The sequence below is a fragment of the Xiphophorus maculatus genome, chromosome 15, assembly GCF_002775205.1.
Source record: "Xiphophorus maculatus strain JP 163 A chromosome 15, X_maculatus-5.0-male, whole genome shotgun sequence".
Taxonomy (NCBI): domain Eukaryota; kingdom Metazoa; phylum Chordata; class Actinopteri; order Cyprinodontiformes; family Poeciliidae; genus Xiphophorus; species Xiphophorus maculatus.
The window spans coordinates 22,440,308-22,466,244 of NC_036457.1; the positions used below are offsets into that span (position 1 = coordinate 22,440,308).

General features: G+C 41.1%; 1 protein-coding gene across 1 annotated transcript in view; it reads right to left on the minus strand.

Moving 5' to 3' along the window:
• Nucleotides 1–23,434, minus strand: part of lama4 (laminin subunit alpha 4) — a 40,490-nt gene extending 17,056 nt beyond the window's left edge. The window contains exons 1-18 of the mRNA XM_014471392.2: nt 23,011–23,434; nt 15,524–15,622; nt 15,317–15,444; nt 14,357–14,437; nt 13,972–14,186; nt 12,245–12,345; nt 11,180–11,360; nt 9,781–9,861; nt 9,543–9,694; nt 8,511–8,621; nt 7,871–7,982; nt 6,498–6,662; nt 5,746–5,939; nt 2,757–2,873; nt 1,825–1,973; nt 1,053–1,194; nt 871–964; nt 670–786 (exon numbers count right to left, since the gene is read on the minus strand). Coding sequence (XP_014326878.1) covers nt 670–786; nt 871–964; nt 1,053–1,194; nt 1,825–1,973; nt 2,757–2,873; nt 5,746–5,939; nt 6,498–6,662; nt 7,871–7,982; nt 8,511–8,621; nt 9,543–9,694; nt 9,781–9,861; nt 11,180–11,360; nt 12,245–12,345; nt 13,972–14,186; nt 14,357–14,437; nt 15,317–15,444; nt 15,524–15,622; nt 23,011–23,124 — 2,353 coding nt within the window. The 5' untranslated portion in view covers nt 23,125–23,434. The remainder of the gene's footprint in view (nt 1–669; nt 787–870; nt 965–1,052; nt 1,195–1,824; nt 1,974–2,756; nt 2,874–5,745; nt 5,940–6,497; nt 6,663–7,870; nt 7,983–8,510; nt 8,622–9,542; nt 9,695–9,780; nt 9,862–11,179; nt 11,361–12,244; nt 12,346–13,971; nt 14,187–14,356; nt 14,438–15,316; nt 15,445–15,523; nt 15,623–23,010) is intronic.
• Nucleotides 23,435–25,937: the final 2,503 nt, after the last annotated feature.

Here is a 25,937-nt window from a genome sequence, read left to right on the forward strand (position 1 = left end):
GATACCTGAAGTATGAAGTATGTTTATAACACAGAAGTAGAATAAATCTTCCAGTTGAATGTGAAGGAAGCTCAACGTGTGTCTCGTCTTTCTCATACCACAGCATCACACGAAGAGGGAAGATCATTCTCTACATTACCCTCAGCCATCCGCACACACACACACACACACACACACACACACACACACACACACACACACACATATATATGCATATGTATATACACACTATATCTATCTATCAATAGATAGATAGATAGATAGATAGATAGATAGATAGATAGATAGATAGATAGATAGATAGATAGATAGATAGATAGATAGATAGATAGATAGATAGATAGATAGATAGATAGATAGATAGATAGATAGATAGATAGATAGATAGATAGATAGATAGATAGATAGATAGATAGATAGATAGATAGATAGATAGATAGATAGATAGATAGATAGATAGATAGATAGATAGATAGATAGATAGATAGATAGATAGATAGATAGATAGATAGATAGATAGATAGATAGATAGATAGATAGATAGATAGATAGATAGATATCCTGCCCCTTTAAGAGGTCATGAACAATCAGTATCTATTTTGCGGCTCCAGGCTCAGTTTCTACTAGTTCCCCAAACAGATGAACAAAGACACCCAGACATATTCTTACCTGTCTGAATCACCCGGATGTCATTCACTATCTCTTCTAGTTTTTTCTGATTTTTTTCCATGGTCCTCTGAGTCTCCTCGATATATAGCATACCATCAGCCACTTTCGTATCTACATCTGTGAAAGAACAACGAGTTGAGCAGCAGAAGCACACCACACAGTACAGACAGTGAAGGCGCCGGACACTTGGACTTTTCCTACCATACTGTTCTGATCTCAGTGTAACAGATTGCCGGAAGGCATTTTCACTCTGTGTCACCAGATATCCAAGCTGGGTTTTAATCGTGCCAATGGCCTAAAACACAAAAGAAAACTGTCACTAAAGTCACACTGACTCACAAAGGTAGAACACTGTGGAAGGCGAACAGTGACGGGCAGCATACGTCTTCTGCTCTCTGAGATAAGTTGAGCGTGGTGAGGGAAGTGATGTTGGCATCGTCGATGTATTTCACTATGTTGTTATAGACGTTGGCAGCACTTATTGCTCTCTGAACAAAACCATTGGCATCGCCTTCTTTCAGATCCCTGGAGAAGATAAATGTATAAATCATTTAAAGTGGATAGAAAAAACAATTCACTTGGAAGCACAGACAGGAAAATTTGGGCTGATATTGATATCGATGACGTCCCCGCTGCTTTGCTGTTTCAGTTAAACTCCCCACAGTCCTGCACTGTCACTGTCACATGACCAACTCCTCCCTGTTCCCCCCAGAAACAAAATGCAACAAGATGGAAATAAATATCAATTGTTAATATTGGTTGGTTTTGCTCAGGATAGTTGGGGAGCGGTGCATTTCTTCAGCCACTAATAATAGCTCGGGTTCCATCTTTTCACAGATTATTTGTTTCAAACTATCATGACATGGTGATAGTTTTAACATATATGTAAAAACGTTTTTTAAATTAAAGTTACACACTGCACCTTTCACTTGCTATTGTGTAACATAAAACCATCCAAATTGCAATAGAGCGGCATTGCTAAAAAAAACAAAACAGAATCTTTTCATTATCACAAAAGCATCTCCACAAGTTAGCTTTTTGGACTGATTGCCTGCGGGGTGCCAAAGTGTTCACACGGCAAAACTACTTCCTGTTTCAGCAACATGATATGTGTGTGTACAGAGGTTTCTGTCCGGTTGCAGAGAGGTTTCTCACTCCTCCAGCTCGTAGGCTAGCCTCTCCAGCTCCGCAGCGTGATCATCGGCCTTCTGGACCAGGTCTCTGTCGACCTGCGACAGACGCTCCGTCTTCTCAGTCAGCTTCTGGCTGGCGCCGTCGATCTCGGCGTGGTACTCTGTCACATTCTGTAGAGGTTAACACACAGCTCAAGCCAGACATTTACATATTCTGTATAGAAAGAAGCATTTTGGGGTTTTTTGTTCTGGCTCTGTGACACCAAAGCAGACTCCAGCGTTCCTGTTTCAGGTCAATTAGTATCAATACATTCCAGATTAAAGAGATAGAATTTATTTTAACCTCAAACTTTAACTGATAATTTTACTAAGAACCAAGCAAATGTATGTTAACTTCTGACTTTGAAGAAAGCTTATGACTTGAGTCAGGTTCTTTCCAATTTGTTGGAATTTTGGTCCATTCCTCCTGACAGAACTGGGTCAGATCGGTACGTCACTCAAATGCACATTTTCAGATCTCCATTCAAGCTTGTCAATTGGACAGAAGTCATAGCTTTGTGATGGCCAGGCCAAAACATTAGCCACTTCCTTACTTGAACCTATGCTGAAGGTCATTGAACATTAGGAGGAGCCAGTTGGGACCAATTTACACTGATTGGCTGATGTTTCAAGGAGATGCCCAAATATTTCCACAAAATATTCTTTAATTATGGAGTGCTATTTTATCAAGTGCTCCAGTCTTCACTCTCCTTTGTATGAATGGATTGCACTGGATAACTAAACATAAAATCACAGTTTGCTCTTTGCAGGTTAATACTGAGCAGACAATTGTGCAGTTGTAATTTTTAACACAGCTAAAGTTTAAAGAATAAAAGCACCAAAATGTGAATAAAGTGTTTAATTATCACTATGTAGAGATAGCTAAACATTATATTTAGCTTTCCACCATCTTACCTGCACCATAGCATCCACCTCAGCCACCATCCTCTCAGCATCAGAGATGAAGGCTCTGCTGGTCTCCAGTGTGCCGTTGATGGCCAGCTGGTCCTCTGTCAGCCTCTGCTGTTCTGTCTGGAGACAGAAAAACAACACTGGGGTCATTTAGAATTATTGTATGTTGATGCTGGGTGGGGTTGTCCTTTTCGTTAAGTCAAAGAAAATGACTTTTTTAAACCCCTGAGTATTTTACCTGAATAGATAAATGTGTTTCCAAAAACAGAGTAAAGGCTGCTTAATATCATATGTCAGGAAATATGAAATGGTTTCCATTTAATAATGTGAATAGGACTACATCTACAGAGAGGCTTGGAGAAAAAAATTGGAGGCGAGGCAGAGATGGTTTAGACATGCAGAGGAGGTAAACTGGACATAGTGCTCACTTTGTACAGTTAAACTTATTGGTTGACGTCTCCCTAATATTTCCACAAAATGGTCTTTCATCATGAGGCCATTATGAAAGAACATTATGACATCATTATGGCATTGGTTAAATGTGAAGATGCCAGATGGGAGTAAATGAGGAAGATCACAGAATTCCTGTGTGTAGTGATGAAGAACATGAAGGCGTCTGGTGTGACAGAGGAAGAAGTTTGAGACATGATTGGATGGAAGTAGGCCTGTCACGATGACAAATTTTGCTGAATGACTAATTGTCTCAAAAATTATTGCGATAAATGATAATATTGTTTGAAGACCCTTTAACACTGATGTAATGTAAATGACGTAATAATGCATGTGATTTCCTGCCAAAGATAGATACACTTTATTTTCAAAAGAATATTTAACACTGGAGCTGATAAACAAAATAAACAAAACAACCAAAAACAAAAATAAAATGGATTCTCAGTCTCCATTAACAAAAAACGCACTTGGAAAAAAAAACTAAACAACGTAAAGCCAAAGTGGAAATAAATACTGCATTCAACCTAAAGACTGCAGATTATGAAGTGTGTATACTATGTTGCCCTTCAGTAATAATTAGATTTAAATAGAGAAAATGGGCACATCGACTACCTGATGCAATAATTCACACTACATGATTTTTTGCTCCTATTTTTCCCCATACAACAATCTTAGAACGTTGGTCTTTCTAAGATTGTGTGGTGTGTTATGGTAGATCGTCGTTGCCGCTCCGATCCAAATCAGGGGTTTTCCCCGACTGGGAGCTTTAACGCTTCCTGTTGAATGTGACAGGCAGCCAATCAGAAAGCGCTGATTCTCCTCAGCGTTTTCTGAGGGGAAATTACGTCGGGGAATCCCAAACAGCTGACACGGCGCAACCCGAAGTCTAGCGGACATTGGAGATGATATGTGGAAACAACATTAATGTTTATTCAACATGCAAAGAAAATAGAAATGACAAGGGGAGGAGTTGGAGCGAAATTGCTACCGCAGTTGATAAACCCAGTAACTTTTCAGCTGTTCTTCGTTAACGTGACGTAAATAAGTTATAATGATTTTCATTCAGTCAGGACTTTACACTGACACCAGCCACATGCATTGCAGGTAGACTGTAGGAAAGCATTGATTAATGCCTGGTTTTAAAATTAGTTCACTGGACTTGTAGCCATTATTTTGTGCCCATTGTTGGACACCACACGGCAGGACCGAACCCGATCGAACCGTTATACCTAGGATTTCTGTCGGCTAATGTGTGGTCTGTCAGGTTTTGAAAATGGGCCGACAATCGGCCGACAGCTCTAAGATCGTGTAGTGTCCGCTGGGCTTTACACTAAGAAAATGAGGAAGGAGGGTCAGTGGAGAGCACCGGAGTTGAGCCTTTTTTCATTCGGTGTCATCAACAGAAAGAGAAAAAGGCCGGAAGAGACGATAATGCCGATAATTGAAATGACGTTGATAGTTTTCATTTATGGTACGATTAATTGATTTATCGTTTATCGCAACAGGCCTAGATGGAAACAGATGATCCACTGTGGGAGGCAGAAAGAAGAAGTTGGGGTTATGCCGGAAGCCTCAGAGCGATCTGTGGGGTTTATTGCACATTCAGTCTGATGTTTTTCAACTAAAAAAAAAAAAAAGAAGAAAAAAATGTAAAATCCCACCCCACATTCCAGACTTCCCAGTGGAATCCGCTTAGAAAGACACAAAACGGGCAAAAACAAAGTTCTCATTTCTAGACTTATTTAACAGAAGAGTAAAATTCAACAGGCATTCCAGTTTTCCTTTTACTATCAAAAGAAATGATCTCCTTTGGTTTCTGCCTTGGATGCGGTTCCTGAAGTGTAATTCTCCCTCAGTCTTCTGAGCTGCAGATGTTCAGAGGCATGCGCCCTGTGAAGCTTCCATGCAGGCTTTTAATTTGAAATGTGGTTAACTGGAACGTTTTAAAGCCAGAAATAAGAACTAGCTGTAGATGTTAGTGAACGGGGAGAGATTTTACCCTCCTGATGTTTGGTTGTTGCAGTAGTCCAGGAGTCCTAATGAGTCTGTTTTCCTTTATCTTGATTTAGTCTTTTATTTTAAACAAAAATAACAAGAAAAAAATTTAAGATATCCCTATTTTTGACTTGGAGGACTCCAAACCATTAACTGGTACTGTTTTAATTAGAAATTTCCCCCCACAAAGAAGAAATATGTCTGTCAAAATAAGTTACTGTACTGTGGGAATCTAAAGTTCTTCTCATGTGGAGATGATATCATGAGAGCAAGCGCTGCCTCTCCCCCTTTTAACGTAATGCTCCCAAACTCCCACAGATGGTTTTGCGTTTCTGTTCTCACCGCTAAAAAACATGAGGACCAGACCGACCAAACATGCGTGACCGAGTCCAAAATCGAGATAAGAATCAGCAGACGCCACCTGGAGTGACTTCACGTTGGAACCTTTTCTAACGGCGGAGTCGTGGGGAATTGACTCCACCAGTGCATTCTGATCAAAAAGTAGCGACAAAGTGTGGCTCCAAGAGCACAATGCTGGGGAAATCACCTCTTTCCTCTGGAATTTGAGGAGGCTGGCTCTGTTCTTGTCCTCTGCTTCCTGCACGGTGCCGGCTGCGCTCAGCAGAAAGTCCCGGGCCTCAGAGAGTCTGGAGGAGAAACGGGACAGGATCTCCTGGACGGACGGGACTCGGCCCTGTGAGATCATCAGCTTCTTCTCTAACTGACGGACGCGCGTCAGCACTGGAAACAAGAATCAAATGTTGATTCGTTACGACTGGAGGTGCTAATGATCTCATAGCTTTGAATTTCACAGGCACTGTGTGCTTTCAGAGCAAGCTGTTGAGACCAGGGAGCCAAAGGGGCGTGGCTTAGACCATGCAACATTCACCTGAGCGATGGCTTTCCTGAGGGGAAAATATGATTTAGGCCAGGGGTGTCAAACTCCAGTCCTCAAGGGCCACTGTCCTGTAGATTTTAGATGTGCCACAGGTACAAAACACTGGAATGAAATGGCTTAATTACCTCTTCCTTGTGTAGATCAGATCAGAGCCTTTCAAATGACCTAATTATTCTTTTCAGGTGTGGTGCAGCAGAGGCACATCTAAAAGTTGCAGGGTTTAAAGTCTCAGTATGAGTTTGTCTGCCCTCTGTTTGACTGGGAAGTTACCCAGGACAGAACAGGATCTGGTTTAATAAATGAACCAATGCAGAGCAGAACCAATCACAGCTCGGCTTCAGGAAGTCATCACTGTATATGTGCAGAATCCTGCTTTGCAATGAATAAATAGTTTTCCTCACAGCCGTGAGCTTCGGTTGTTTCGTCCGTGGCGATGGGTTCCCGTGGCGACAAGTTGAGCTGTCTCATCCATGACACCATTTCCTGTGCGACCTCTGTGTTACGCCTGACGGTCTCTGGATCCATCTCCCGCTGGACGTTGTACAGTTCCCAGTCGTGGATCATATCTGTGGACACACACACACGCACCAACACACACATGGGCTCCAATGAGAACTCTATGGGCCTTTGTCTAATCAAGTTAACAGACACTCAAGCACCTGCAAAGGACGTTATTAAACACTTTAATTTCAATATTTGTCTGTACGGTGTAGTATCAGGTGGACATTTTAAAAAGACGCGGGTTGATAGCTGCTCACTGCGGCTGCGTAGCAACCGTCTCTAAGCAACCGTGACAGTTGTTGAGATGTGTGTGATAGGTGTGTCTATCAGACATTTATAGCAATACGGAATAAACCGTGTCCCGTATTGAACCAGTACGGGGTGGAGACAACAACCACCTGTCATTTTAGCCTAGCTTAAGATAACCTGAATATTTACAATTCTCTTGTTGATACACTAACATTTCTTACCTTCTGTCTTTCAACCAGTTTGAAAAGCTTTTCTTTGTCTCTCCAACATCTTTATCCCTCCCCCTCTTCCGTTTTCTGTTTTGTGCCCCGGACTTTTTTTTTCTGCTGCCCCATCTTTAGCTCCCTGTTGTAGAGGCATTACTACAATTCAAATAAAAAAAACAACAACAAAAAACGCGCCTCAGCACGTTCTCGAAGGGACGCTGCCCAAGCTACCTGTATGGGAGGGGAGAGCGGCTGGCAGGAGGGGAGGGGGGCCTAATCAGTGCTGTTCCTCTGTTATTGATCATTTCATACACAAATAGCTGTTAAGTACATAAAATGCTGACTAGGAAAAAAAAAATCAAAAGTGTTTCACTGTAAAGATGGTTTGTAGTTTGTTTTGTTGCAACCTGAAGTGTGAAATAAACTTCAGTGGAGTTTGAAAACAAAATATGTGTTTAGGTTCATGTCTGGTTGAACGATGTGTCCAGTTGATTTTTATTTTCTTTTTTCGGGGGGATTTTATTGTAATCTTTAGGGGGGCCAGAAAATCTTTGGGAAGCACTGGGCTAGAACAGCATCAAATTCCACCACAAAAAAGAACAGGATTTATTTCTCCTCAGTTGGTTGGCAAACTGTTGTTTAGTCTGCGTTTACACATTCATTGGTGGTGATATCTTCAACATATCCTTTTTCATTTCAAATCATTGTTTATCACCTGCAAGTTCAGTTTTTATGAAAGCTCTACTAGTTAAACATGTCTTTCTCATCCACCAAAACTGACAGAATATATCTGGAGACTGAACAGCCCGTGTTGGTACCTTCGATGCGTTTGTTGAGATCTGTGAGGTTGGTGTCGAGCTGCTCAGCCATGGCCAACATGTCCGCCGTCTCAGTTTCCAACTGAGCCCCCCGTCTGTTCACCTGGCTCTCCTGAACACAAACACAAACACACAGCAGATTCTACAGGAGCTCATTAGGTCAATTCATGTCTCATCAGGGCTAACAAAACTGGACTTGAGTTGTTTTTAAAAGAAAATATTTACAATATTTGGACAGCGCCATCTACTAATTATCAAACAGCTCTTCTTCTGCACTGAGCCACAGATGCCGTCATATTGCTTTTTGTTTTTGACCTTCAGTAAGTGGTTTATTCTTTGAGTCTTCCTAAAAAGTTTACATTTTCCAAAGCACCTTACAGGTTATAGAATACAATTGAAAATTAAACCAAACAACTTTTATTAACAAATGAAACTTGCCTCTAACAATGGAATTCCATCGACACAAAGGCCAAACTACTTTATTGAAATATAGTTCATTTAACTGAATAATAACACACATGGTAAGAGATTTGAGCTGGAATAGGATTAATTCATTTTTGAAGGAGAAAAGAACAATACGACTCATAATAACCAGCTGTCTCTTTTCTTTAATCCAACAGAAGACGAAGACTTTACTGACCGACTCTCCGAGCGCGTTGATGTCCACCACCACAGCGTCTGCAGAATCTTCCAGCTCACCAGTCTTTCCTTTCATTACAGACAACTTATTCCTCCAGACTTCAAACTGCCTCTGAAAGGAAAGCAGTGAAGCTTCTTTACTCCAAAACGTTCCAGGAAGTTAAAAATAGGGAAATGTCATTGTACTGTGAAAAAGGTTTGAAACGATGTTAAGACATCATTTGTTTGACTGCCGTCCCCAAAAGTGGGAGTAAAAACTATCTTTCTTTAGCAAATAGTCTTTGCAATAATTTACATTATTTATGAGTAAAAGTTCACAGATTGCTATAATCTTTTCAAATAAACTGTTGTCTGAATATATACTCAGCAAAAATGGAGCCATAAAAACACCCAATAAGAGCCACACAGCAAAAATTCAATAACCTTCAATTCTATTCAATTGTTGATTAATTAAGTCTTTAACTTTCAGTTGGATGTGATGTAAATATGAATACCATTTTCCCTTCAATATTTAAGATAAAAGCATTATCATATTCAGCCAGACTAAAACTGCAAACATTACAAAAGTATTAAATACTACACTTAAATTAAGAATACATTTTTTTATCTTTGGCATTTTCATCCTGCATGTCAACAAATTTGAGTAATTTGCTGAGAATATGGGCCAGAAATACAAACGTGCCAATCTTGATCCCAATATCAATACTCACCTTATTACAGTTAGTATTGATATTTAGATCAGTATTTATATTGACAGCGCTAAGACCTGCCTCCTGGCTGTGATTGGTAGTTTCTAGTTAGCCCGAGACAAGGCAGAGGAGCTCGATTTTTTCACAGAATATCTGTTTCATCCAACACTATCATCACACAGCGATAACAGGGTGATTTTACATAAATTTGTAAAAAAAGAAAAATTAAATGCTGCAGCTTTAAGGCATTTTGTGAAAACAGCTACAAAGTGATGTTAAAATAAAATCTCACTGTTGTTGCTACGAGATAAAAATAAAAACAGGACCACCTATTGCTGGTTCACCTGCAGGTGGTGAGCGGTGTAGTTGTAGTACTTGAGCCTGTCGTTGGCGGCGGCCCCCGTGGAGATGTTCAGCACTCCGACCTTCAGCTGGTCCAGCGTCTTATTGGACAACGTCAGGTCTCTGATCAGCTGCCAGATGCAGTCATCACAGTCTGGAAGCAGAGAAATATCCACAGAGACGTTGAAGCGCTTCTCCTCCTGTCTGCTGGGTGGTGAGCTGAGGCTCAGCTCCACTCACCGTTGTAGCAGAGGTTGACAGTGGCCTCTGCCAGGCATTCTCCTGTGTGCATGTTGCAGTGGCCGCTCTCGCAGTCACACTCTGCAGACAAACACACGTCCAGTCAGGATCCGATGAAACACTTCAGAGCTCTCATTGTGTATGCTGTACTGAAGGTGGGTGATATCGGCAAAACAGAATATCGCAGTACATTTTTTCAAATACTTTGATAATGATATCACAGACAATACTCCACATTTGACGCTTTTTTTCAAATTGAATTTGGCCGAATATGTAATTTTAAACTTAAAAACAAATTTTCTATTACAGTCACCAGAATAAAAAATGTATTCATATAAAGGTATACAAAATCACACAATATGTTTATGTGTATCAAAGAAAATATAAAATAGGTAAATAAATATATGTAAACTAATTTTGGCCATCGAAAACATTCTGAAATCCTCCACCAAGTTTAAATAAAAATACTTAAATGCACAAATGACAACGCTGTGTTTCAGAACATCAGTTTTACAAGATGTGAAGTGTTTTTTTAAGAACTCAAACATTGTGTGCAAGACTAAAAATCTTGTTTTAATATAAAAGGAAAACTTACTTTTAGAAACCCATCAAAATATGTCGCATAAAACCCCCACAAAAAGTAAAACTTGTGCACTTTGTAATGATCAGGATTTTTGTTCATTTTTTCCATGTGTGACGGACATCTCCACTGAAGCAATGATGGTCTGTCGGTGTTCTGGTTTTTAGCTTTCATGTTCCTGCAACTGCACCAGCAGCTACAGAAACTATTAGACATCAGTCCCTTATCACAGATATCAGCGAATTCTGTGGTAGTTAGTCCAGACCGTGGACCAGCTGTCCAGCTTGGTGGATGGCAAACAACTATAGGAAGCATTGCTATAGTTGGAGTGTAAGGAGTGTGGACCACATAGAGCCGCACGCTGCACAGGTTCACTTAACTGGTGTCATCTTTTGATTTTGCATTATTAATTTTTATACCAGTGTCAAAAAAATCCACCTCTATTACCACAAACAAGACGATATGGCATACACTTATGCTGTCCATATAAATATCAGGAGCTGCAGAGGGTGGTTTGGCAGGAGACCTGAACATCTGCCTTGTGGTCTCCCTGCTGAGGGATTAATGGTTTTAGCAGCTGGACAATGTATACATGTTTAAGCTGCATGGTGATGTCATCCGGCTCTCTGCAGAGAGTCTTCAGGCTAAGGGTCACAGCTCTTAATGCATTCTCCTCTGATAACACCAGTGCTGCTGCAGTTCTGGGAATGGAAGGCTGAGTTCATCCTGTTCCAACACACGGCATTCTTCAACAAGCTCTTCTAATTCTCTGTCTTCTAATTTGCAGACAGAGAAGGAACATTTGGTCTCCTGACTTACTCCGGCAGCCGGACGAACTGTAATCCCAGTATCCTGAGAGGCAGCGCTCGCAGTAGCGGCCTCCGGCCCCCGGGCGGCAGGGACAGCTGTGGGTGAGCGGATGGCACGTTGTGCGGAGGGAAGCTGGCCCACATTCACACCTCCTGCAGCCCTGACAGCTGGAGAAGCCAAAGTAACCCTCCTGGATTAAGAAAGCCCCCAAAAACAAACAAGTCAAGTTATATTGAATCTGGGAACTGTGGGATCATTTTCCCTTTCTGTTCGTGCAGTGACTGAATAAATGCTACAGCTCATCATTTGACAGGAAATGTAACCACAGTGCAGTTTTAGCTGCCATGCACAATCCTTTTGCCTCCATGTTTTTATTAATTTGCCAGAGCTACTGTTACTTTCACTGGAGTATTATATGATAGTCCAGTTGGGATGGAGGTGTGGAGCTGAGTTATTCATTATTTTGGTAGCAGTCGATGTAAAATGAATTGTATCAAATATCTACATAATCCATATTTGTAATTATAAATTATTGTTACATACTGTAAAAAGAAAACGGGGGGTAGTTCCTGAGTGTGACATTTTTGACAAGGTTGTGTATGATGCAATCAGCAGGTCTTTTTGTTTAGTCGTTGATCATCCTGTGGAAAATAATTCATACGCATATTGACTGTGTTGATGATTTTCCATTGATACTATGGTAAACTTGTTTATGCCGGATGAGGATCAGAAAGCATATTCTGAACCTCAGGTTGAGATTCAGATTAATAAATCAGAGTTCAAGTATTTAAGATTTGTTGCTCAATTTTATTTTTACATATGTCATTCTTACAATATTACTGAGGTCAAAATTAAGTTCAGATAGTTTAGAAATTAATATTTTATTCCAGCATGAATATGTTGTATGTTTTGTCAAGATATTTAATGAAGGCCTTGGAGAAACATTGATTTAGTGATTAATGTGTTAGAAAACTTTCATTCTGTCCTTCAACATTTTCATGAAATACAACAATTTGTTTTCTCTAACCACCGATTTACAGCATTAGTGAGCAGAAGAGCTGTGGTCAGTCTCACCTCACACTGGTCACAGAGACGACCTTTGACTCCGGGCTTGCAGTGACACACTCCTGTCCGGTCGTCACATGACGAGGTGCCGCATTTGTCACACTCGCACACTGGGACAGACAAGGACAAACACACACACACACCGATGAGAACCTGCGACGTCGCAACACACACCGTGCAAAGTGGAAGGGGTTTGTTCTAGAATTAGCCGTACAGTAATCTGTTAACCAGAGCGGTGGCCTCGACTTGTTTTTCCACAGAGCAGCTTTCCCTCTGTGGGACACGCAGTTGTACACACCTGTTAATCTGAAGTAGTCAGGACTTAAAGGTTATTGTGGCACCAGAGGTCTTTATTTATTGGTAGCTGGACAGGAAGAGAAGTGGACCAGGAATCGCACCAGCGACAGCCATGCTGAGGACTGCAGCCTCTGCATGTGGTGCGCCTGGGACAGAACAATCACATTACGACGCTGCCACTACAGAAACGCCCAACTGCTGTCACTGAAACAGACCACAGCTAATGACAGCTGTGTCCACAAGCTTCCCTCCTGTCCCCATCCTGCAGACAGCTGACTCACTGACGTTACCCCATGACTTCTTCAAAGATTAAAGATGCACCTATAAAACGGATTTATAGATTATTATACCCTTTTATTGCTTCTACAAATCAATCGTGATCAACAAAATCAGGCATTTTTAATCAATAAAAAAATACAATAAAAACCTTTAATGTGAAAATAAAATTGACTGCGACAAAATAAAGACAATTAAAGGGGCGGCACTGTGTATTTTCCAGACACTTGGTAAAATTTTATAGCATAATCAAGTAGCTTTGTTACCTTCAGTTGTTATGAAAATGATGTAAATATTAAACATGACTTAAAAGAAATTTGACTTTGTAATTTAATGCCTTAAAATTGGGAAAATGATGTGTTTAAGAAGCTCCCGCTTTTTCTGAAAATCCGCTTTTGGGAAGTCATCACAACATGTCTCCTCTATTAAACCTTTAACAACGTTTTTACCAGTGTTGCACTAAAAGGTAGCTCATATTATGAACTCAGAAGATGTGCATTTTAACCAGGTGTTTGCTAATTGCTGCCGGCTAGTCTGAAGGAGCAGGTGGAGGGTTGTTCTGTGAGGCAGAACCTTGGAAGCTTAGAAACTGCAGCTCCAAGGAGGAGCTTTGTCCTCGAAGGCGGGGCTAAGTCCAACCAGGCGTTTTGCACAGCTGATTGGTTGCCATGGAGATTAAAGGATTTCTCAAACATGCATGAAAGAATCAAGGCAAAACCCCAGGTATGATTTAGATGATGACAAAACATCTTAAGATGAGGTAAAGCTCATTTTAATACTGCATAATACTGACAGTTTAAATAAAAAATATGAAACATAAAATAAGTGACTGCATAAATATTCAGGTGATTTCCATTCCACTCAATGTGACCTCAATGTGACCTCTGGACCTTTGCAGAATTAGCTTAGTTACTTCAAAGGAGGTGAATCTTTAAGCTATCACTTATTATATGCTAAATGTTTTTATTTAACTGTCATTATATCATAGAAATCAGTTTTCACTATTGAATTTCTTTTGTAAATGTTTTTGGTCAAAAAGGTCATATTTTGTTGATAATGGTGGATTATCAACAAAAAAGCAACATCTAAGCCAGTGAATGTTTTTAATAGGCACTGTATTTTCATGCGACATCCACCCCCCCTTCCCAAACCATTCTCCCTACCTCTGCAGTTCTTGGCACTGATGGCATCGCCATAGAAACCGGGGGCACAGCGCTCGCAGCTGGCGCCGGCCGTGTTTCCCCAGCAGTGCTGGCAGCGGCCCGTCACGTTGTGGCACTCGTTGAAGATCAGGTTAGGGTCCGTGTTGCCGTTGCAGTCGCACCTCTTACAAGATGAACCAATCAGCATTGGGTTGCCATAGTAACCTGGGGCACACCTGTAGCGTGGTGTGGACAGTGTAGAATGCAAGGTTATAATGACTGCTTTTGACAGGAAAGTGATGCAGTTAATGCTGAACACTACATATTACTGATTTTAAAAATAAATCACTTTAATCAAAGAGCGAAGAAACAATGTGGACAAAGAGAAAGTCTGATCAGCTCTGACCTCTCACAGTGATTTCCAGCGTAGCCCTCTTTGCACTTGCACTGCACAGTGCTAATCCCTTTTTTGCAGTACACAGCGAAGCTGCCCGGAAACACACACGCACACACACACACACACACACACACGCACAAGAAAGTATGTCAAAGAATAGACATCACTAGCCAATACTCAACCTTGACAGAGAGGCACAAAATATTATCCATTTTTTAAAATCTAATTTCTTGTTCAAATTTCTTAGTTCACTTGAAAAAGACAAAACAAATTTACAAGTAAATTTTCAGCAAGACATAGGAACTTATTTTATGTCAGTAAATCCTTAATATAAATAAGAAAGTACTAGTTCAGTTTAAGGGTGCAGCGATTGCAGTTTTCTGGCCGATCTTTTAAAAAGCTTATCTTGCCCATTCCAATTTTGGCCAATACCATTTTTTTTTCTGAAATGTTGCTTAATATAGCAAGAAAGTTCCTGAGTTGGCAACACTGGGGTCATTATTGTTAATTATAAACGTGCAGACATTGATGGGCAGGTCTGTTAGTCAAACCTTTCTCACCGGAGAGCAAAAGAAGACAGTGGTTGATTCTTCGACCTTTGCCAAGTTAGATAAGATCACTGGATAAGATCGGCTTCACATGTAAAAATCGACCAATCACCGATTTCCCAAAATTAAGGAAATCGTTACCAATTAATTAACCCCTAGTTCAGTTATAACATGGGCCAAATGTCTTGTTATAAAATTAAATAATCTGCCAGTGGACCTAGTACTTATCAATTTTTAAGAATTATTAACTTCAAACAAGTTCTTATATCTGGCTAAAAAGTTACTTGTAAGTTAGTTTTGTCTTATTTAAAATGTCCTAAGATATTTGAACTGGAAATTAGACCAAAAAAAAATAAATACTTGATAAGATTTAGTGTTTTTGCAATGTTGAGACCACCTCAGGAAGAGCAAAGCAGCTTACTTATTGGATGGGGCAGAGAGGGGGCAGGAGCAAGGGACGCAGGCATGGAGCCCTTCCTGTCTGGAGCTCAGGATGTAGCCGTCTTCACACATTTCACAAAAATCCCCTGTGCTGTGATCCTTACAGTTCTGGAGGTGGCAGGCAGGGGTCATATATTACAACTGGCACCAAGGTGATTACCCAGGACAGTCTAAAAGCGATACTCACAATACAGATGCCAGTGATGTCTTCACAGTAGTCGGCGTGGCCCTTGCAGTTGCATGGCAGACAGGCGTTTTGTTGACTGACGAAGGAACCTCTTGGACACTGAAAAAGAAAAAAGAAATTCACCCACTATAGCAACATTGCCCATGTTTCTATTATCTGGTTCTTGTATTTTCAGAAGACAACGTTTACCCAACATGGGGAGAAATGATGTACTTTTTTAATGATTCTTTATGAAATAACGAAAGACTGTGTGGCAGTCTCTCTGTGGCCGTTTTGAGAATGCATGGAGGGACGGGTTCCTTCTAAGCATGCATAATATTTACAATTTAATACATGTGAGAAAGACACTTTTATGTCTCCATTTGTCATTCTCCTTTCCAAAGAGGACTGGATCACGAGAATAAATTACAGCAGAAATGTTTTTTTTATCAAAAATTGATATATGATCGAATCTTGACCCAAAGAATCAGAATCAAATTGTGAGGCAGTAAAAGATTCCCACCCCTAATGTTCTCTCCTCAGGGTGACTGCCCCCAACACGATGCTGCCATGCCGTCCTTTATGACTAGGATGGTGATGTCAGGCTGAGTTTTTACATTTTTTCCTCTAACTGTAACTGACATTATGGTCAAACATTTAAACTTTGGTTCCATTAAGATATAGAGTGTACTTCCAAATGTCAGTGATTTTATCCCCGAGAGAATTTGCCAAGTGATTTGGTGTGTTTCAAACAGGTTTTTGAATCAAAGGGGCGTGGCTTCCAACTCTGAGCTTTACCTATTGGGTGTTACCGGACATCGATTCACACACTATGTCCGTGTGTATGATGAGAGCACAGTTGCAAAAAAGCGAAGAAAAAAAAAAGTGGAACAACTTCGCTGAAACACCTTGTTTGAGCTTTCGCGGTGTGTGTAGAGCTGTGTCAGCTTCACTCAGCTTGTGTGTAGTTCTCTATAGACAAGAGAACTGAACAAGCGCGTGCTTGTTATGAGCGCTGAACAAGCACGGTCGCGCGCGCTACCTTGCCACCTGAGGAGCAACAGAATCTGATGGGGAACGCGAATGGTCGTAACACCGGCAGATCTTTAAAATAAGAGCAGCCTGGCTGTGCCTCATTCCCATGGAAACTGTTACTATCAGTTTCAGTTGATTTCTCAGCTCATCTTCTTCTGGTTCTTCTCACCACAGACTGAGCGACTGCGGCTGCCGCGGTCTTTGTGCTCCTTCACACTGGTTGGCTGATCCCATCTCAGATGGATCAGTCATCATATTAGTGGGCGGGGCTTATATGACTTCGCATTTTTTGCAGTGTGATTGATTTGTTCATAGCTACCACCAGATGATGCTTTGTTGTTTTTTTGAGTTTTAACACTATTGTGATTTATGACATGTCATGTTGATTTTCATCACCGATAATAAATGTTTAATGATTTGTTTGTGTTTTGGGGAAAGTGTGGAGCGGGAGGGAAAAGGAAGGCCGTTCTTTTGACAGAAAGGGAATAATAATAATAATAATAATAATAATAATAATAATAATAATAATAATAATAATAATAATAATAAATACATATTTGCATCTTTAGCAGCTTTTTAACATTCTGATTGGCTGGTTGGTTCAATCCCAGCTATTCTAGAGGACTCTTCATGCCTGGTGAATAATTTCTCATTTTAAACACACAGAGCACATGTTAGTGTCCATGTAATGTCTGTCTGCCTTACATCCAACAGACACACATGGATTTTCTTTCTTGCTTCCCCTCCTGATTGCTCCCTGTGGCTTTGCTCTGGTTTGTTTATTGGCCTCCACTTGCAGACTTCCAGCTCTGCTCCTCCTGCTCTTGAGAAATCAACTGACTGACCTTCTCCACAGTATATTCCTGCAGTATATTCTCCTCGGCTCTCGAACCATGTCTCACCAGACTGTTGTTGCAACCACTGCGGTGGGGAACGCTCCACCTCGCTCCTCTCAGCTCGCCCTGATTGCCTCACAGCTTTCAAAATAAATTCCACCGCCTCCTGCTCTGCTTCTCTCCTTCTTATGATTCTCCATTGGGCCTTCTCTCTTTTCAAACGCCTCGCAGTAGCGTTGATACCCCTTAAACGTTTGAAGGTCAACATTTTTAAAGTTGGATGTTTGGCTTTTCTTTACTGCAATTGTATCATGTGCCAACACAAACTGGTGGAGGAACTGCCAGAGAAAACTTAAGCACCCTGAGCAGAGAAGCGCGAGGCGTGGGAACCAGGAGAGGCAGCTGACTCAGCCTGCACGGATGCACCTATTTGAAAATTTGGTCAGATGTCAATATTCGATATTACTATTGCTATTATACCCGATAACTGGTATTATATTATTATATGCATTTTGATACCTCGAAAAAAACACAGTCACATGACTTCCTCTCTGCTTTGGTTTAACTCCCCATAATCCTTTGCTGTATCACTATTGCATGATCAAACAAATACCACGTCGCTGTTCCCCCATCCCTCCCCACCACCACAACCATCTGAGAAGCAAATAGCAGCAAGATGGAAATAAATATTTACTAATATCAAACTAAAACTAATGTGTTAAATGATGACTAATATAACAACGTTAGTCCCGTTATATTGTAATCCTTTGCTTTCCAATCATTCTCCTAAATCTGTTGAAAAAAAGTCTCTTTCATATCAGCGTGTTGTTCTGAGGAAGCAGGTCTGAGCTGAAGCTTCCTGTCTCATGATGCTCCACACCGCCTCTCTCCGTGTCTCAGATCATCTTTGAACTTCAGCAGCTGCAGCTCCCAGTGATGCCTACAATGGCACTTTGTGAGCTCAACGTTTGACCTCCCTGCTGCATGCAGCCAGCCGGACGTTGACATTCAGAGGGTGGAACGTTCCACAGACGCTCCAGCTGTTAATGCTTGTGATTCACACTGCGTTCAATCCACAGATGGACTGTGAGACAAAGATGAATTTGTGGCCAGCTCATGTTAAACATCCTGAAAAACAGAACGCTGTCTCCCACACAGGACAGTTTTCCTGTGGGTTTCCCTCACTATCAGTATGCACAGAGCGACATTACGTTATTCAGGTGTCATGCTGCCATGCGAAAACATCCTGAGATAGTTTTAAATGTTCTCAGTTAACTCGGCTAAAATAAAAAATAAATACCACAAGTTTATAGAAAAGGCAATTAAAGCAATAGAAAACAACTGGAAGATGACAGATGACTCTGTGCAAACAGCTGCAGGGGGCCAGGGCTTCTGGGGGGCTTTAAGGATTAAGGGTTGGGATGGCACATGGCACGGACTTCTCTAAAACTTTATCTTTGCCCATTAAATTGTCAAAGGTTTAATGCAAAATTACTTTTGTGCAGGTAGGCTTCAGCTCAAGCGTTGGAATGTTTTAATAGCCGAGTTACCTTTGATGATTAGGCTGAAAAATATGAACAAGAACCAAGAAAAATAAAGCTCGAACTAATTATGAAGGGAAGTAGCATCCTGTAGAAAGCCGTATCTAATTTAATGCTCAGCACATATTAAAGTTGTTTTTCCTTTGTGCTTTAACCAGAACCAGAAGGGACCCGCTAGTTGGCGGAGCTGCAGAATACTTTCTATTTTCTCACCAAGAATCTGCGTTCTTGTGTTTTTTTTTTCTGTCCTCACGAATAAAGTATCCCTTTGTGGCTAACAGAAAAGCTATTCACACAGCATTTCTTTTAAAAAATGTCAGTTTATTTCTCCTCTGCACATGTTTTCAGCTGGTTGTTGTGGCTTTGGAATGAACATTCGAGTGAGAATTAGCTTGTTGCGCCACCGTCATAAAAAGGTTTTCATTTAGCTGGAAATCATTTAGATGGTTGTTATTTTGTCACATACTTGTTTCCTTTATGAGTTAATTCTAAACATCCAGGTCTGTTGAAATCTTACTTTAACTTTTTTCTTCTTCACATCCCTTCTTTTTCAGTCCATGCAACGTTTTTGTTAAACAATGTGGTCAAACAAGAGCTTAGTGCTTGTTTTGTGCCTTAAAATGACCCTTCTGACAACCTGACCAACACAACCCAGTGAAACATAACAGATGACATCTAGATGGAAAAATAAATGCTGCTAAAAATCATGTGCAGATCAATACTGTCCAGACTGACTCAAGACCTACAAGCTATTACCGCTTTTCTACTTTCAGAAAGAATTTGGAAATATTTGTTCCACTTTTTATTAATTCATTCATTTCTGAGGTAGGTGTCTTTCTTTTAAGGATTAGGATTTCCCCGGAACCTGCAGCACATGGCCAAAAAGGTATCCTGTAGTTCACCCAACCTGTTGGATAATGAGAGACGGGGACCTCCTGGCCTGATGACCTTTGCTGGTGCACCAGGATTCGAACCTGTGACGTCCGCCTCTGTATGTGAGTTGTGCTCTGTGTCACCACAACAAACCACACCCAGTCCATCTTATAGCCAGAACAAAAACACATGTGTCCCTTTGTCTGATACCACTTTGTCATGATCTCATGGTGAGCCTGGCCTTGGCACCAGTGAGCTCTGTAACTGGCCTCAGCAACTGTGCGAAGAAAATTGGAACTGGCAGCAGATTGGTTAATTAATTTTGATGACTGGTGTATGTTAGACAAGAAATTGTTTGGTATGTCATCTAAAAAGTGCGTCATCTTGGTCATGACTAGATCTTTTTGATGCAAACAGATACCCATTTTTTTTAAGATTGCTGCAAACCTAAAAAAGAAAAACTTTTCATACCGCATTGATTCAACCAGCACATGGTGACACTTTCAGTGGTTGAAAGTCAGTCTAAACCGGTCAGCAACAGGAATGAAAACTGCAACAGAGTCTGTGATGTTTAATCTCAAATGCGTAGTATGACTAAACCAGAGTCTCCGCTTCTCTTTTGTTTTCTTTCTTTGTTTTCTTACATTTTTGACCTCAGATTCCCCTGAGAGGAAACGCCGCCTGAGACTTTCAGGCCGGGTGAGATTCTCATGACCTGGGAACTGTGTTTTCCTGAGGATGTTCACCAGACTTGAATCTTGTGTCTGATACCCCCCAACCTCCACCATCCACTTCTCCAAGTGATTATAATGACAGCACAGCACAAACCGATGGGAGGAGACAAGTCAGGCTGTCTTACTCCAGATTTACTCCTCATTGCAGGAAAAACTAACCAAACAAACAGATGATAAAGAGATGTGACGGAAGGTTTATTCACCCAAACTTACTGTGCACACTCAGCAGAAATAAAGGTTTCCCGCAAAACTATAGGATGATGGTGTGGCTGCACAGGCATGAAACTGCAGTGCCAGAGAGAGTATTTACTTTACAAACCGCTCATCTGTAGAACCAGATCCTGTTGGTGTGTTTGAGGGCAACTCTGCAGAACTTTCTGAAGGCAGTTCAAGCTGAACTGATGCATTGTAAATGCTGGAATGCCACATCAGAAAGCGTCTGGTGTGGACCGGCTGAGAGGCAGCTTTGTGTATTGTAGTGGATGCAGTGGGAAGACCGACAGTGGCAGACATGACAGAGGGTGTTTGTGATGTCACTGCTAAAAAATGAAAGCTGCTTCTTAGGATATGACTGAGAAACATATCACAATATAAGTCAATATTGATAATTATTGATTGATTTTAGGTTTTAACCATCTCAAATGTTGCCAAAGTGGTAGCATGACCTGTTCTGCTTTATCCACAGTTTTCACTCCACACTGCTGTTATTTTTAAAGGGATAGTCTTATGTGTTTTCCAACAACATAGAATCATTTCATAGCACAATCAAGTAACCATGTAACCTTCAGATGTTATAAAATGCTGAATATATCAAATGTAAGGAGGAGGAGCTGCGTCTCATAGGCGGAGCTAGGTCCACTCAGACATTTTGCACAGGTCAATGGTTGCCATGGAGATTAAAGAATTTCTCAAACATGCATAACAAATCAAGTCAACAGTCCAGGTATGTTTGTGATGAGGGAATAACATTATAACATGATGCAAAGCTACAAAAAAGTCAATTTTACATAACACTGCCACTTTAAGCAGTTATGAGGCATCGTGCTGCTGTTGCTTGGTAACAGATGAGTGAGTGCTTAGCATTGCTTAGCTGGTTGTGAAAGGTTGAGCAGCTGAAACCTCTCCTCTGACTATATCCCCCAGAATGCTGTGCAGTTCTGTATAGCAGAAATGATTGATTATTCTGTCAGACAAATGATCTATTGCTATAGATCATGAGTTGTGATATGTATTATTATATTGTTATTGTTCATCCTCACTGATTCTGCTCCCATTGCTGACTATCATCCATATCATCACCTTCCTAAATAATGGCCAAAGTTATTTTTTATCTAAAGTGATTTTTGAAAAGTAAAATTGCCACGTCTTTTGGCAAAAATGACTTCGACTATTATTTAAGGAAGTTGATATTAAATTCAGTCACTCACTGCTACAAATGAAAATGGCTGCAAACAGAATATTAAATGTCCAGAAGTAGAAGAAGAGCCTCCTGCACAACCATCAAAGATGTAGGGATTTCTGGATGGTAAGTCAACCAAAAATGCTTGGATTTTCCAGCAGCCATTGTACAGCTCGGACAGCAGTAAAACTAGCTGAGCAAATGTGTTCGTCTTCTAATAATATAGTGGGTGGAGCTCAACTTGGGTGGCTAGTTGGCCGAGGTTGCTAGGTGAAGGGCAATGCCCACTCTTTGTGACTTTATAACCAGGAAGTTTTTAAATGACTTGTTTTCTAGAAATCAAAAACATTAACAAGAAAAAACTTGCTGGATGTTATTTTTGGCATTTTGTTTCCAAATGAAAGTACAAAAATGTGCCTAAAGCAAATTTTGCATAATGCGCCCCCTTCATAAACAAACAAGAAAGAAATAGTTTTCTGATTCTATTTGTGACTTGACTTTAACCAACAACCAACTATAGCCTATTGTGGTTCAACTTCACATCTCTGCATATCCCTACAGGGTCTGCCTTTCTAAGTCAAGTGTGAAGAAATGAGGGCGGTTCTATAAACTTCTTAAAAGGTCCTCTGTGTTCATGACATATCACACTTCGTTCATCTGGTAAGGCTAAGCTAAGCCAGTGGGACTAAAGCTGTTTACTCATAATGGTTTCTCATGTACTGCCTCTTGGTTTTCTTTCCCTCGACCGTCGCTCACAGACTGGCAGCTTGTTTCCATTAAGAAACTGTCAGGGAGGGGCAGCAGGCACATGACAGCAGGGAGACAGTATCTCCAGAGATTATCTGAGCTCCATTCTCAGGGTAACCCTAATGCAAACACGTACCCACATGGACATAATGCACTACCAGCACAGGGCAGAGTCTTTGTAAAGTTTCAAACAGACAATGTTTTACTCACTTAGAAAGCAGACCTATTGCCTACAAGTCAAAATGATGTATGGATCATGTCAGGAGCAGGTCAGGACAGTCAGACCAAGCAAAGTACTAGATAACATGAACAGCGGACCAGTCAAAAGCTATAAGATTCTTACTTTCATGAGAATTTGTTGCTGTTCCTCGTACCGCAACCGGCTGGCAGAAGTTGAACAGATAATTCCTGAGAGGATGGAGACAAGGCAAAGGCAGGGCAAGGGTTTTGCAGCCATATTTAGTTTTATCCAGCGTCTCCCCCCTCCCGTCTTTGTCTCAGTCACAGAAGTGTCCTGTGGGCCTCTTCAGCCTTTAACTTCACTTCTCCACTCCTCCTGATGTCCAGATCCAGCGCTGCCCCTTGTACCGGCCCGAGCTGAATCCTGTAAAACTAACTTTTGTGGACTTCCTCTCTTCTCTCTCCTCCCTCCCTGCCCTTGTGGGCTTGCTTCTTCCCTGAGCCAGGCCCAAATCACATACAGATGGGAAGCTGAGCGAAACAGAGAGAGAGAGACACACACACAAAGAGAAAGAGAGAGAAAGGAGCAAGAGAAAGATTTCTGTCTCCTGACGGCTCATGGCAGACAGTGCACTCATCCAAACTGCTCACCCCACCCCCAACCCAACTGGCAGAGTCATACTGAGTGCTCTCACCTCGTCTCCATTTCCAGGACCATGGCACCCTTTTCACCTTGGTTTGAGCAGGCAGTGAGTACCCCTCCCCCTCTACTCAGCCAGGGTGGGCAGAAGGTCTAAAGCTTCAACACTCACTCTTCAGTCAGAAACCAAACAGCTGCTCTTATATCTTGGTCTTGCTCCTTTTCTCAGCCCTGGACATTAGCGTTCTGTTTGTTTACCCTGGTCAGGAGCCTGAAAGCGGCTGAATTTACAGGGACTGTGTCAGGCTGCTACACAGGAAGAGCCTGAATGCCAGACATCCTGGATATTGTTAGAAAATGGAGTGCGAAAGCTCCTGTTTCGTGCTTCGTGCGACTCCAAATGCTTGAACGGCATGCAGTGTTAGCCTGTGGGGCCACGAGGAGGCTGTGTCTCAAATGACTAATAAACAGGAAGTTACATTCCATACGTGTATGGTAGAGATATCACACACAGACACAATGCACTTAACACTTCTGACTAAAATAGATTACTAGCTTACTAGTTTCTAGATTTCAGAAGGGTGATGATAATGGAAAGGATTAATTTGCTTCTACTACCATAGCAAAGTATTGGTAGTTATTGTAATGTCAGGGAGCATGCTTGATTTGGAAGACAAACATTTGTCAGGACAGTTTCCTTCTCTTCCAGTACTGTGAAAGACATGTGGTATAGATACTGGTTGGTTTAAAGGTGATTCACACCAGCCCTGTTTAGTCGTCTTTAATCCAGCTCTGGCTTGTTATCCTCTAAAGTCTGATTCATTTGAAAAGATGTGAATGGGAAATCAAACTCTGACCAAAAAAAAACAAACAAAAAAAACTGTGTCTGGTCCAAACCTCAAGCACAAAAAAACTGTCGGTTAGAGTGGCCAGTGAGAGGCTCTCTCACTCTCCACTGGAGGGTCTGTGCCTTACCAGAGGCATCGAGCAGTTCAGACCTCCAGCCCAGCGAGAGAAGTGCCTCCATTTTTCTGAGGTGTGTGGTCCATGCTAGTGTGCAGACCCTACTTCCTGTTTACAACAGTCATGCACAGTACCAACATCTGATGAAATTAAGCTCTGCGGAGCCTGGCTGATTCACTCCAAACTAGCAGATTGAAACACACATATTCCGCAATTTTGTTTTTTCTCTCTCTTTTTTTTGCCACATTTGAAAAGTTTCTTTAAATTCCTATGACAATTAGATGGAAACATTGCTCCTGTTCTGTTGTGAAATTGTAGACCTTTGTGTTGTTTTGAGCAGTTTGAAAAACAAAGCATGGGATCATCAATCATTTTATCCTGAGCTACTTCTCCAATGTAACATTGAAAATCACATCTGATCAGTTCACACAATAATAAACAAGTTGAGTTGACTTCAGCACATTCCCATATAAAGCAACTGTTTGCCTCACTTTTCTCCTGCAAAAAATGTGGATTCAAGTTATGCATCTTTGAACTCTGTTCGGTGGCCTATAAAACCTTTAAAATGTCAGTAATAATCAATAATCAACCAGTAATCAATTAGATATGGACAACACAAAGCACCACAAACATTATGTTGGGTCTCCAGTTAATCAGTTAGCTCAGGGACACAAACGAGAATTTCTTCTTCATGTTTGTTGAGCATCACATGGGTAGTGTGAGCACAGGCCCAGTAGAAACATCGCAGATCGGTTGTCCTGGATCCTTCCTGGGTGGTCCTGAATCCTGAATCCTGAATCTTAGGCCAGTTTGATCCAATGCCATTACTGGATCTGGTAGCAGAGTGATAGATACAGAAGGCAACCAGTGCAACACAGCCCTCTGTTCCAAGTCCAGCAAGACCGCATCAACCGCTGCAGCACGGTGGATCAATAAATCAGTCATTGACTGTCTGAGAGATTAAACAAGAACGCACAAATTTTATTTTCTTGTTTGTTCTACAGTATTCTGTGCTGTTCTCACTGGTGGAGGGTCAGTGAGAGCAGGACATCAGGCTCACCCCTCAGCCCGGGGTGTCTTCTTACGCTCTCCACACATACCAGAGAAAAGTAGAACCTCTGTCACAACAAATGTTTCCACAGTTTAACGCTGCACTCCTGCTGGTAGCTAACAGTTCAATGTAGAGAACACAAAGGATAAATGCTAACATAAATGATTACATAACAGAATGATGCAGAAATTTTTAAAAAAGGAGAAAAATCACATTGTCTTTAAATGTATAAAAAAAATCCTTCCTTTGCCAGTTAAGTTACTAGAAGCTATATGCTAAGGGCATTGTTATAATTATACTGTGAAAAGAAAAGAAATCCAACGAGTATTACGTAATTTACTTTAATTTACTTTATTTATTTCTAATTAAGTAAATTGTTATTCACTTAATTATAGATAAACTGGTGGATAAATTAGTGCAGGCCTGTGGGGGCGCT